General features: G+C 44.1%; 1 protein-coding gene across 1 annotated transcript in view; it reads right to left on the bottom strand.

Annotated features, from left to right (window-relative positions):
• Nucleotides 1-2,417: 2,417 nt before the first annotated feature.
• LOC126456669 (glutamine-rich protein 2-like) overlaps nucleotides 2,418-14,240 on the bottom strand; it is a 149,335-nt gene continuing 137,512 nt past the window's right edge. Inside the window, exons 6-7 of the mRNA XM_050092411.1 lie at nucleotides 9,437-9,800; nucleotides 2,418-2,771 (exon numbers count right to left, since the gene is read on the bottom strand). Coding sequence (XP_049948368.1) covers nucleotides 2,418-2,771; nucleotides 9,437-9,800 — 718 coding nt within the window. The remainder of the gene's footprint in view (nucleotides 2,772-9,436; nucleotides 9,801-14,240) is intronic.

Genomic DNA, 14,240 nt, shown 5'->3' with positions numbered 1-14,240 from the left:
GCTCCTGGGAACGACCACCTCGAACAAAAAAAATGGTTCAAATGGCTCTGAGCACTATGGGACTTAACTTCTGAGGTCATCAGTGCCCTAGAACTTAGAACTACTTAAACCTAACTAACCTAAGGACATCACACACATCCATGCCCGAGGCAGGATTCGAACCTGCGACCGTAGCGGTCATGCGGTTCCAGACTGTAGCGCCTAGGACCGCTCGGCCACCCCGGCCGGCCACCTCGAACACTGCAAAGGTCGTAGGGTCTTCACGTGCTACTCTCATGAACATCTATGGAGAATGGTTAAAAGGCCATGAAACGACGAGTGAGTGACACTGTGTTGGAAGACCACACCTCGCTACAGAAAGTGGAGGTTGGAGGCTGGCCCCTCGCTGAAGCAGGACACTTGACGATCTGAGGCAATGCCTGTTCAGGGACTAGTGTTTCAGAGCACATCATTCAACCCAAATTGTTGAACACGGCAGTCCGCAGCACACGGTGCTTAGGTTTTCTCATGATTACCCAACGACATCATCAGATACGATCGCAGTCGGTATGTCATCATCGAGAGAGGACTGTGGATCAATGAAAATGTTCGTCCTGGTCGGATGAATCGTATTTCTTGAAAACCAAGTCGATGATCGTGTCCGGATATGGCGCTATCTAGGTGAATGGCTGCTCGAAATATACACTGCGTCTCCGAGGCAGGCAGATGGGGATATTATGATGCAGTGGAGGGCATTCACCTCAACTTCCATGGGATCTGTGGTAGTAACCGAAAGAACCATGACTGCTGCGGACTACGTGAACATTGTTACGTACCACCTATATCCCATCATGCAAGATTTCTTTACCGGCGGCGACGGCATATTCCAGCAGGATAACAGTTCGTGTCACAAGGTCAAAATCGTGCTACTGTAGGTTGAGGAGCATGATGGTGAATTTACGTTATGTCTTTAGCAGGAAATGTGCCTGATCTGAACCCGATGGAACACATCTGGGACGTTATCGAGCATCAGCTCCGCGCCTGCAAATCACAGGCCTGTTATTTACGAGAACGAGGCGAACTGTGCGTAGACAGTCCTACCAGCGACTTGTAGAACCTATGCGAGGCACACTCACTGAAGTGCTGTGTTCCAAAGATGGACCAACACGCTACTGAACATATGGTCACAATGTTTTGGCTACTGGTGTATGAGAGCAACGTCAGGAGCAAGAGGCTTGTGTAGACCCTAACTAATACAACCACTAGAGCGTTTCAGTTCCCAATTCATGATTTGAGAGTATAAAAGGGAGGGTCGGGGGTTGAGGAATCTGGCTAACATGTGAAAAATAATTTCTGAGGATTTTCTATTGTCAAGTAAAATAAAACATCCACTCAACCGCTCTCGTCTCTTAATAATTCAATTCCAGCATTATTATCTGTTTTCTTGTATTAGCAATATGAAGGACTCTGACCTTAATGAAGTGTCGTTCTTATGAACAGTGATTTACTTCGTTACGAACAGAGCGTGTGAATAAATACGAGGGCTATTGGGGAAGTAACTATCGATCGGTCGCGAAATGAAAACCACTGTGAAAATCCGATGAAGCTTTGCACAGAAGTGTTGCAGTGTGCCTAGCATGTCCCTCGATAGCATCACGCCGCTCTTTTCAGTTCTGAGCGCAAGGTGATCATGTAAAGATGCCTCCTAGACCAACTGTTTCTCCCGCCTAGTGAGAAATTTCGCATGATGCCATGCAGCACACATAACTTCATGGGTTTCTTTCTTCATGACAATTCTCGTTCGCACTATGCAGGGCTATGAAGACATCCAGCAGCATTTTCGATGGGAAGTGTTTGGTCACCCACAGTACAACCCGTAATTCGCTCCCCCTGAGTGTCATCTCTGCTCACATGAACCGCTGGCTACAAAGAGAACATTTTGGCGCAGCCAACAAGCTGTAGGACAACGTAAAGTATTGGCGGAAAGCATAGGCGGCTGCCTTCTGTGACGAGAGTATTGGAATGCTGGCACAATGCTACGATAAATGTATAAGTGGAAGCGGCGGCTATGTAGAGAATTTGCTAGAGAATTTGCTGCAAGGTGTAGCTAACGGTTGCAAATAAAACGTTTTTATTTTCTCATTGGTTTCCATTTGGCGACCGATCGGGAATTACTTTGCTAGTAGCCCTCGTACGACAATAATGTTTCAGCACCATGCCTACGAATACAGACTGTTACTGTGTTATACATAGTTTAATACCAGCACAAAAACATTCTGCTGACATCAGTATACATCAATACAAAACAGTCTAATGGTTATGACAAAAAATTTTGTGGGGCTCACAGTGTGTAGGTAATATGACAATCAGATAGTATGTGCGCTTTAAATGGCAGAAGGACATGAGCGCTCACGTCGTAATGCCACAGAAAGTTGCAGTTAAGACTCCTCCGCAGGTGCAGCTTCGCCTTCAGGCTCAGCTGGTGCAGGTTCTTCTGCAGGCGAAGATTCTTCTTCTGTGGCCGGAGGTTCTTCCCCTGCCGGGGGTTCTTCTGCGGCCTCAGGCTCCTCTGTACCTGCTGCTTCTCCCTCTGACGGCGCTACTTCTTCAGACGGTGCACTTTCTTCCGTAGGAGCCGCTTCAGCTGCGGACTCTTCTTCTTCCATTACCACTGATGGATACCCTCCGCGAATCAGTTCGTGTACCATCTCTTGTGCCATTTGCGTACCAGAGGTGTCATCTCCCATCTCGTGCGCAGCCTCCGGCACCTCCTGCGCTGGGGCTGCCGCCACCTGCTGACAAACACGCACCACTTAAGCACAATAATAGAATGACAAATAGAACAATTTATTTCTATTTATGGTAGTCACGCTAGTAACTCTTCATCGATTAAATCATATAAAGAAGTAATGAGTATATAATGGATCTTGCTCCATATCCTTATTGAGAAATATCATGTTTCAGAAATAAAAAAAAGAGGAGCGAAATCGTCATATGTGCAAGAAACATGCAGTGTACCCCAAGGCGGTATTATAGCACGATTACTGTCAGAAACGTACGCTACACAGTAAGTTTTAAAAAAAGTTCTGTGTTCTTACAGGACACAGTACTGGGAAAACTAGAAAAAAGTGCTGCTAAAATATATGCGGTAACAAATACACAGACTGGAAACAGTTGCAACAGCAAGAAAGAGAAGTGCAACATAAACGAACTTGCTAGGTGAATTTCTACATCTGAAAAAATTTCACACCAGTCGCATAATAGATGCAAATCAAGGGTACCTTAAATACACGCTGTAACAGTCGCGATCGTTAGTTACCTTTGAGGTTACACGTGGAGAGTTCATCTTAGTCAGTAATGCCTTTAAAGCGACAAAGATGTAACTATCAACACTTCACTGAATTTGAAAGAAGTCTTACAACAGGGCTACGAAAATCTGGGTCTTCCTTCAGCTACACTGCAGAAAGACTGGGCAGGAATGCAGTCACTGTGAATGACATCTACATCTACATCTACATTTATACTCCGCAAGCCACCCAACGGTGTGTGGCGGAGGGCACTTTATGTGCCACTGTCATTACCTCCCTTTCCTGCTCCAGTCGCGTATGGTTCGCGGGAAGAACGACTGCCGGAAAGCCACCGTGCGCGCTCGAATCTCTCTAATTTTACATTCGTGATCTCCTCGGGAGGTATAAGTAGGGGGAAGCAATATATTCGATACCTCATCCAGAAACGCACCCTCTTGAAACCTGGACAGCAAGCTATACCGCGATGTAGAGCGCCTCTCTTGAAGAGTCTGCCACTTGAGTTTGCTAAACATCTCCGTAACGCTATCACGGTTAGGCCGGTATTACACCATCAAATTTCTTTGTCAAAGATTTGATCAAAGATGTGATCCAATATTCCGTCCAATATATTTGACAAAGATCTTTGACGTAGCGCTAGAAGAGGTATTACACTGTCATCAAATTTTTCGTCAAAGTTCAAGATGGTTGACAACAACTTGTTATTAACCGCAGCAGTTGTACGTACCCCAATTGCATTGTGTGCACATGCGGAAAAGAAGTGGGGGAAAAAATGGAACCATACATACGAGGTCGACAGTCTTAAAAGTCCTGGGATTACAACTTGATAATAAATTCACTTGGGAGGGGCACACCACAGAACTGCAGAAAGGCCTTAACAAATCTGTATTTGCAATTCGAGTGTTAGCAGACATAGGCAACATAAAAATGAAAAAGCTTGCATACTTTGCCTACTTTCATTCCATAATGTCATATGGGATAATATTTTGGGATAAATCTTGAAGTCAAACAAAAGTTTTCAGAGGCCAAAAGCGTGTAATACGTATTATTTGTGGAGTAAATTCACGGACGTCCTGCAGAAACCTCTTCAAAGAACAGGGTATACTAACTACTGCCTCTCAGTATATTTACTTCTTAATGAAATTTGTCGTAAATAATATATCTCTTTTTCCAACAAACAACTCAGTTCATACATACAATACCAGGAACAAAAATGATCTGCACAAGGACTTACAAGCACTTACTTTAGTTCAAAAAGGGGTCCACTACTCAGGAACACTCATCTTCAATAATTTGCCAGGAAACATAAAAAATTTAGTTAGAAATAAAGATCAGTTTAAAACGAGCCTGAAAGACTTACTACTGGCCAACTCCTTCTACTCCATTAGCGAAATTTTTAATAGAAACAAATGATGTATTGTATTTATTCATACTATTAGTATTGTTATTTCAGCTTAAAAAAAACGACATGTTCCACATCCACGAGGATCTCCCCAGCACGGATCTATGGAACGAAAAACTAATCTAATCTGCGTGAAGCCGTGAGTTTTACGACTACACGATAAAAGCATTCAAGAAAACTTGTTACGTGAGCTTACAGTGGAAGACGTCAAGTCGTACATCAATTACTTAAGAATGGGTGAGCATACATTTCTGTATGTGCTCAATGAAGTGTATCCTCATATCGCAAAGCACAATATTGACTTAAGAACTGCTACATCTTCAGAAGACAGGCTCACTGTAACACTCCGATTCCTTGACACAGGAGAGGGTTATGTTATGTTATGTTAGGTTAGGTTAGGTTAGTTCAGGCCTCCAATCTTCTTAATCTATTTTGTATTCAGGGTGCCTCACGTTGTAAAGCGCCTCATCAGCTTCATACATCACTATTGATTTTGTAGTTGTCGGCACACACCAAATTGTATTTACCGGCAATGGTTATAAAAACACTACAGACGACAGAACGCTGCAGCGATGCTAGCGCTCCATGGGGTAACATGTCACATTGCAGTGAACAGAAGACAAGGGGTTTCTTTGATCAAATATACAGCGAGGCCCTAGATTTGATCAAATATTGGACGACATTTGACAAAGTCCCTATTACACTATCAAATATCTTTGACAAAGATATTGGACAAAGATATTGGACAAAGAAATTTGATAGTGTAATACCGGCCTTACCAAATAACCCTGTGACGAGACGCGCCGCTCTTCTTTGGATCTTCTCTATCTCCTCTGTCAACCCGACCTGGTACGGATCCCACACAGATGAGCAATACTCAAGTATAGGTCGAACGAGTGTTTTGTAAGCCACCTCCTTTGTTGATGGACTACATTTTCTAAGGACTCTCCCAATGAATCTCAACCTGGCACCCGCCTTACCAACAGTTAATTTTATATGATCATTCCACTTCAAATCGTTCCGCACGCATACTCCCAGATATTTTAGAGAAGTAACTGCTACCAGTGTTTGTTCCGCTATCATATAATCATACAATAAAGGATCCTTCTTTCTATGTATTCGCAATACATTACATTTGTCTATGTTAAGGGACAGTTGCCACTCCCTGCACCAAGTGCCTATCCGCTGCAGATCTTCCTGCATTTCGCTGCAATTTTCTAATGCTGCAACTTCTCTGTATACTACAGCATGACTGCTGGCAGCGGCTGATCACGAGAATACAGTGTCTCGAGAAGACAGGGGTCCGGACGGCCACGTGGCACTGCCGAGAGGGAAGACCATCGTGTTCGGCGTATGTCTCTGGCGCAGCGTACTGCATCTGTAGCGACGATTTGTGCAACAGTTGGCACCACAGTGCCACAACGAACTGTTACAAATAGGATACTTAAAGGACACGTCCGAGCCAGACGCCCTGCGGCTTGCCTTCCACTGACCCCAAACCACCGCCATCTACGACTTCAGTGGTGTCAAGCGAGAGCTCATTGGAGGGCAGCGACGAACTGTCTCGCTCACATACCGTTGTTGTGACCCATCATGTTCTACGGAGTTTCGAAACGTTGCCTTGGCCTGCGGAATCACCAGATCTGTCTCCAGTCGAGCACATATGGGACATCATCGGACGGACGACAACTCCAACGTCATCCACAACCAGCAGTAACCGTCCCTGTATTGACTGACCAAGTGGAACGGGCATAGAACTCCACCCCACAAATGTTTTTAGGCGATTACTTTCGAGTCCTTTTTTTCCTTTTTAGAGAATTGTGTCGTAGTGCTTTGGGATACTGATGTCCGGGAAGCGAGGATGATCATCAGATTCTTTAAGTAAGAGGTGTATTCCAAAACTGACTCACGAGAAAAGGTTTTTGTTGGCAGTAATACATTATTACATGTCTAATTTACTTTAATTTTACACTTTCTGCAACGCCGCACCAGTTTATTTAAACCTTCTGCATAAAAGTCGGCCGCCTCGGAATTGAACCAGTTGGTAACGGCAGTCTTGAGTTCATCGTCGTTGTGAAATCGTTGTGCACCCAGCCACTGTCAAATGCAAGAAGAGGAAGCAGTCGCTTGGTGCAAGGTCGGGACAGTACGCAGACTGATCAAACGTTCCAAACGAAAATGTTGGATCTTCTCCTTTGTTTTGGCAGCGGTGTCAGGGCGTACGTTTTGTGGAGGAGGATTGTGCAAGACTGCAGCTTCCCTCGGCGTCGATTTTGGATCGCACGTCTCAGTTTGGTTAGCGTTTCACGGTATATGTCAGCAGTAACTGTTGACCCATGGTCCATGAAACCAATCAAAAGAACGCGCTTTTCATCCAGAAAAACGGTAGTCATCGTTTTTCGATTCGAGAACGGACACTGCTTGAACTTTTTTTAGTTTCGGTGTACTTGAATGGCGCTACTGCAGCGGCTGTTGTTTCGAATCTGCGTTGGTGTGCGATATCCACTCCTCGTGTCCGTAACAATGAGGGAAAACAAATCGTCTCCATCTTGCTACAGCGCTGCTAAAACAGTAGTGGAGAGTGGCGGCTCATAGGTATTCTTTCTGGGTGTTCACAAATTCTTAATTTAAGGTATATATGAGAGTGGGAAATTAGTAGCATCTGCTGTATAACTGTTATGCTTATCAACAAATTTATACAGCTTCAGCCGCTGTCAATAATAATATTAATAATAATATGCATAACTTGTCTGAAAAAAAGGATGAATTGTTTTTGTGGAATTTTGTTCAAATGGTTCAAATGGCTCTGAGCACTATGGGACTCAACTGCTGTGGTCATAAGTCCCCTAGAACTTAGAACTACTTAAACCTAACTAACCTAAGGACAGCACACAACACCCAGCCATCACGAGGCAGAGAAAATCCCTGACCCCGCCGGGAATCGAACCCGGAAACCCGGGCGTGGGAAGCGAGAACGCTACCGCACGACCACGAGATGCGGGCATGGAATTTTGTTTTTTGTACATAATTAAGTACTGTTTATGGCAAGAACGAAATAATGTTTAAGCTTTCGCTACTCTCTCTTTTGCATTTTTGTGTAAGTAGGAGTTTCTGGGCTTTTTCATTTTTTGGGACAAATGTATAAGGTCCCTAATTCATGTATTAGTTAACGAATTAACTTCTGGGTTGAAAATCAGGCATTCTTACGTTGCACCCATACAACAACTTACGCTTGTTACACATTTCTTTGTTAAATTTTCGCTCGTAGTCACGCTTATTTGATTTCCTCACTTTTTCAGAAAATGGATCTGGTCTGAGAGGCCTCAATTCCTTTGCGGCTAACTTGTCCTGGGTATTTTCTTTTGTGTTGGCTCTTAATACAGGTTCAACAGAGCTCATGCTGACACTGCACTGGAAAGCCGCTGTGCGGACAACAAACTCTAAACACAAACTGCAGTTTGCGGAAATTACTAAATTCAATTAGTACAATCTACCAACAAGGTCACTCGACTAAAATACAAATGAGGCACTGATAGCCATTACGGCCAAAACCACATCACCTTCGATCCCACATTTAAGGGACTATCAGAGAAATGAGTGAGGCAGTTTTTCGATTATGCTCATATGTACAATGTTGGCCTACAGCACAGATCTGTCCGACTCACCACAAGATCAACAGATGCCAGAAACAAGAATAAATGCTACAGTCTCACAATCGACGATGGTGTGCCTTACAGTACTCAGCGCCTCAAATCGATTACTGTATGCTAAAATCCAAAACTTAATTTACTATATCTCATTCAGAATCCCAGAAAATAGGTTTTTCTATCAGTAGAACTGTAACATATAGTGATGTCCGATCTAATTTTACTATATACACTCCTGGAAATTGAAATTAGAACACCGTGAATTCATTGTCCCAGGAAGGGGAAACTTTATTGACACATAACATAACATAACCCTCTCCTGTGTCAAGGAATCGGGAGTGTTACAGTGAGCCTGTCTTCTGAAGATGTAGCAGTTCTTAAGTCAATATTGTGCTTTGCAATATGAGGATACACTTCATTGAGCACATACAGAAATGTATGCTCACCCATTCTTAAGTAATTGATGTACGACTTGACGTCTTCCACTGTAAGCTCACGTAACAAGTTTTCTTGAATGCTTTTATCGTGTAGTCGTAAAACTCACGGCTTCACGCAGATTAGATTAGTTTTTCGTTCCATAGATCCGTGCTGAGGAGATCCTCGTGGATGTGGAAAATGTCGTTTTTTTTTAAGCTGAAATACAGTATATTAGGCTCATACACTAGACGTAATTCACGATGGTGAAGATCCTTCTGCCAGCAAAAATCTAATCACAACGCGCGCTTCTCAACTGACGCCGTGTAAATTGTCTCTGCCACTGCGATCTGCTCTCACCATCTGGCAAACGGCTACTGAATCAAATCGACATTGCGGTACGTTCCTAAAGAGCGGATAGACAGCGCCGTACGCCTACCATCTGTTAAATATTGGTCACCGAAGCTCAGTTTTAGAACACGCGGAATGTTAAGAAAATCGAAGCGGGCCAGTCGTGAGGTCCCCTCGTTAATCGTTTCCCAACCAGTGTTTGTTATCTCATTCTGACACGTGTAGGTTTTTCCGTCATCGCTGAGTGCATCATTCATCACGCAGACAGGCTGCAGTGGAGTCCCTTAGGAACTGTACCAGCGGCGCCCACGGGTGGGATGGGGAGGAGGGCCACTCACCTGCTTCGCCTCCGCCCCCGCCACCGCCACCGCCTCGGCCTCGAGCGTCACCGCCTGCAGTACTATCTCCTCCAGAGAGGCGTGGGCGGCGGCGGCTGCGTCCCCGACAGGCAGCTGCAGTCCCTCCTCGGGGAACTTCATGGGCGACGTCGTGACCGACACCATCCTCGGGCTGGCCAGCGGGGAGCCCACCTTGCCGCGCGCCTTGTACATGCGGCCGTCCGTGCCTTTGACGCCACCCTCCAGCAGCTGGATCGCCTCAGGCCCCCACTGCTCCAGGAAGTGACCCACCCGAGACACGCGCTGCTGGGCCGTCGTCACCGTGTGGCTGCCTCCGCAGTAGCGGTTGCAGATGTGTGGCTGTCTGCAATCAGTAAATTACCCCAATTCCAGAAACCACACTGAAAACTACACTACTGGCCATTAAAATTGCTACACCAAGAAGAAATGCAGATGATAAACAACTATTCATTGGATAAATATATTATACTAGAACTGACATGTGATTACATTTTCACGCAATTTGAGTGCATAGATCCTGAGAAATCAGTACCCAGAACAACCACCTGTGGCCGTAATAACGGCCTTGATACACCTGGGCATTGAGTCAAACAGAGCTTCGATGGCGTGTACAGGTACAGCTAAACATACAGCTTCAACACGATACCACAGTCCATCAAGAGTAGTTACTGGCATATTGTGACGAGCCAGTTCCTCGGCCACCATTGACCAGACGTTTACAGAATGTGCTGGGCTGGGCAGCAGTAGAACATTTTCTGTATCCAGAAAGGGCCGTACAGGACCTGCACCTTGAAGTCTTGCATTATCCTGCTGAAATGTAGGGTTTCGCAGGGATCGAATGAAAGGTAGAGCCACGGGTCGTAACACATATGAAATGTAACGTCCACTGTTCAAAGTACCGTCAATGCGAACAAGAGGTGACCGAGACGTTTAACCAATGGCACCCCATACCATCACGCTGGGTGATACGCCAGTATGGCGATGACGAATACACGCTTCCAATGTGCGTTCACCGCGATGTCGCCAAACACTGATGCGACCATCCTGATGCTGTAAACAGAACATGGATTCATCCGAAAGAAATGACATTTTGCCATTCGTACACCCAGGTTCGTCGTTAAGTACACTATCGTAGGCGCTCCTGTCTGTGATGCAGAGTCAAGGGTAACCGCAGTCATGATCTCCGAGCTGACAGTACATGCTGCTGCAAACGTCGTCGAACTGTTCGTGCAGGTGGTTGTTGTCTTGCAAACGTCCCCATCTGTTGACTCAGGGATCGAGATGTGGCTGCACGATCCGTTACAGCTATGCGGATAAGATGCCTGTCACCTCGACTGCTAGTGATACGAGGCCGTTGGGATCCAGCACGGCGTTCCTTGTTACCCTCCTGAACCCACCGATTCCATATTCTAACAGTCATTGTATCTCGACCAACGGGAGCAGCAATGTCGCGATACGATAAATCGCAATCGCGATAGGCTACAGTCCGACCTTTGCCAAAGTCGGAAACGTGATGGTACGCATTTCTCCTCCGTACACGAGGCGTCACAACAAAGTTTCACCAGGCAACCCCGGTCAACTGCTGTTTGTGTATGAGAAGACGGTTGGAAACTTGCCTCGTGTCAGCACGTTGTAGGTGTCGCCACTGGCGCCAACCTTGTGTGAATGCTCTGAAAAGCTAATCATTTGCATATCACAGCATCTTCTTTCTGTCGGTTAAATTTCGCGTCTGTAGCACGTCATCTTCGTGGTGTAGCAATTTTAATGGTCAGTAGTGTAGTAACTTGGAAATCCCCCAACAATGCTGTAGCAGAATTTCAGATAGACCACATAGTAATCTCCATGAAAAATGCTAGAGAAATGATAAACGTAAGAACTAGGAAAGGTGTTTTTGAGTCTGATCGTCGCCTTCTCCAAATCAAAGCAAAATTTGTACCCAACAAACAAATCAAGTGAACCAACAGACCTTTCAGAACAGATCCAGAGTACTTGCAACTAAACAAGAAAGAAATAATAGAATAAATTACGAAAATCAACAGCGACAACTGGACAGAACTGTCAGAAAAAAATTGGGGCAACCACCGAGAAAAAGGAAACATCGATGGTGGAACATGACATGCGACAGAGCCATGGAAGACAGAACACAGATCTGGAAAAAATTTAACAGCCATAGAACACAAGAAAAATGGGAAGAACAACAAAGTATGGAAAGATAGCACAAATAGAAAGTTTCAAATACCTGGGAGGGACTATACAGAAAACAGGACTAAACTCGACAGCCAATGAAGAAAGAGGTGCAAAGCTACAAAAAGCCTACAGACTTACATGGAACCATTACAACAAAAGAAGTATTTCCGTTAAAGCGAAATTAAGACATTACAAAACAGTTATCTTACCAGAAGCCTTGTATGCCTCACAAACGACAGTAATCAGGGGAAGAACGAAAATCAAGGAAATGGAAAAAAGGAAGAGGGGAAAATTCTGAGAAAGATCTATGGGCCACTTTACAGACAGGGGATCCGAATAAAAAGCCCGACAAAAACACTGTACAAACAGACAGGGACAATTACAGGCAACATCAGAAAAAGAAGGGCTAAATTCTATGGGCACATTTATAAGACGAACGAAAATAGGCTGATCAAGAAGATTTTTAACATAGTGATGAGTAATACGATCAAAACTAACTGATGAGTAATACGATAAAAACTAACTTGGCAAAACGAAACCCCGGAACACCTAAAGAAACTAAATATCTCCGCAGAAGAAATAACAAACAGAGAGAAATACAGAGAAAAAATCAGGAAACAGAAATTCGAGGAAACACCGAAAGATAAGAAACCGGGAAACAAGTGGACTGAAGAGAGGAAGAAGAAACACAGTGAATATATGAGAGGTTTTCGGGAAGACAAAAGAAAGAGAACAAAAAAGTGGCATGAAAATTGTTTTTAACGCTCTTCTAAATGGGGAATTAACGATACTAATAATAATAAATGCACTCAAATGAAATGGATGGGTCGATGGGGATGAAACCGATGCAGATGCATTGAGATGAGCTGCAAACTGTTCACAAATGCCTACTGTGCATTGTAATTAACGAGACTGTGACAGTTGAAAATTCCTGCCAGACTGGAAGACGAACTCGGATTACCAATTTTTCGCAAGCAGTTGCCTGAATCGACTCCAGGATTGACTCAGACTTTCTGGCTTCGATCTGTCGAGTGTGTCCACCAGGTGACGCAGAATAACGCGCCTATTTCTTGGAGGACTATGACTTACCCCCTGCCGTTGGAAATACACCGACAGAAAAAAAATCGCAGCACCAAGAAGGAGTTGTTTGACATAAACGAAATTTGGTAGGCATGTTTTCTACAGATGAAAGATTGTAAGCGTATTGTCATATCGCTGGCTTAGCCGTGGAATATCTTTGCGGGCGGCCGCGTCTGTTGAAAGATTGTTAGCGTATTGTCATATCGCTGGCTTAGCCGTGGAATATCTTTGCGGGCGGCCGCGTCTGTTGAGTCGAACGCGGGACACGGAACTGTTACGTTGTGTTGTGGATGGCTCTGCATGTAAGAAGCATTGTTAGTATGGAAGTTGAAGTGTTGCTACAAGTGCTATTACAGTAAAGAGATAGAATAAGTAAATGATTCAGAGGAAAGTGCGTCAAGAAGTAATTAAAAAGTGAGCAGTGCCGCCGATAACATATTGTGTGTCCTCTCGTTGCGTGTCGTACCGTACAGTGTCAATCATCCTCGCCGTGTTCGGTCTCCCAGAATGAACTGATGTGAATCAGTAAAAATTAGTTACCATAAAAGAGTACAGTCAAGTGTCAGTGTCTTGTAGCTAGCATGAGAACGTGCGTTCGATCATCGCGTTTCCGCATTATCAACAATCAGCCGCGCCGCGACGGTTACGCGCACGCTCGTACAAGTGAGAACTGAGAACTGAAAATTTAACTTTACGGACAGTGTTATATCACTACTAGTGTGAAGAAGGACTGGTACCAAAAGAAATCTGTGTATGCCTGGCGAGCGTAAGAACTTTCGTTCGATTATTCGGCTTTCGCATCATCAACAATCATCCGCGCAATGATCGGTACGTGTACGCTCGTCCAACTGGTATTGTGGACTGTTAATCATCCATCAATTGGGATAACACTTCAGAATTAGAGTGTAAACAGTGCAACCTGCAATTTTCTTTAATCGTCGCAGAATATAGTTGTTCATACCAGACGTCGAACAGTGTTGTGTTTTAATTTATATCTAAAAATTCCTCTATGGAGTAGAAGGAGTTGTCAATCAGAAATTCTTTTAATTTCAACAAGTATTTAAGAAGAAATTAAAAGAATTTCTGAATGACAACTCCTTCTACTCCATAGAGGAATTTTTAGATATAAATTAAGAAAAAAAAGAAAAAATATTTAAAAAATAAAAATAAAAAATAAAGAAAAACAAAAAACACAAAAAAATAAAGTTGTTATATTAACTTAAGTATGTTGTTAAATTAACCTAATTATGTCATGTTTTAGAAAATTCGACTCGTTCCACATCATTACGAAATATCGTATTCATGATCCATGGAACTAGTATTAATCTAATCTAATCTAATCTAACGTGGAATGGCTCCCCTAAACTCGTGCATATTTCGATAGATAATTTCAGGCAAGCCAGCAGCAGTGTGCAGCAGAACAGTACGACCGCCGCGGGATTATCTGGTACGTGGTGTGGACAGGGCGCACGGTCGAAACGAGAAACAAGTTTAAAGGTACCCCCGCCATTTGTAC

Source organism: Schistocerca serialis, chromosome 2, assembly GCF_023864345.2.
Source record: "Schistocerca serialis cubense isolate TAMUIC-IGC-003099 chromosome 2, iqSchSeri2.2, whole genome shotgun sequence".
Lineage (NCBI taxonomy): Eukaryota > Metazoa > Arthropoda > Insecta > Orthoptera > Acrididae > Schistocerca > Schistocerca serialis.
This window is presented reverse-complemented; position numbering and strand designations above follow the sequence as displayed.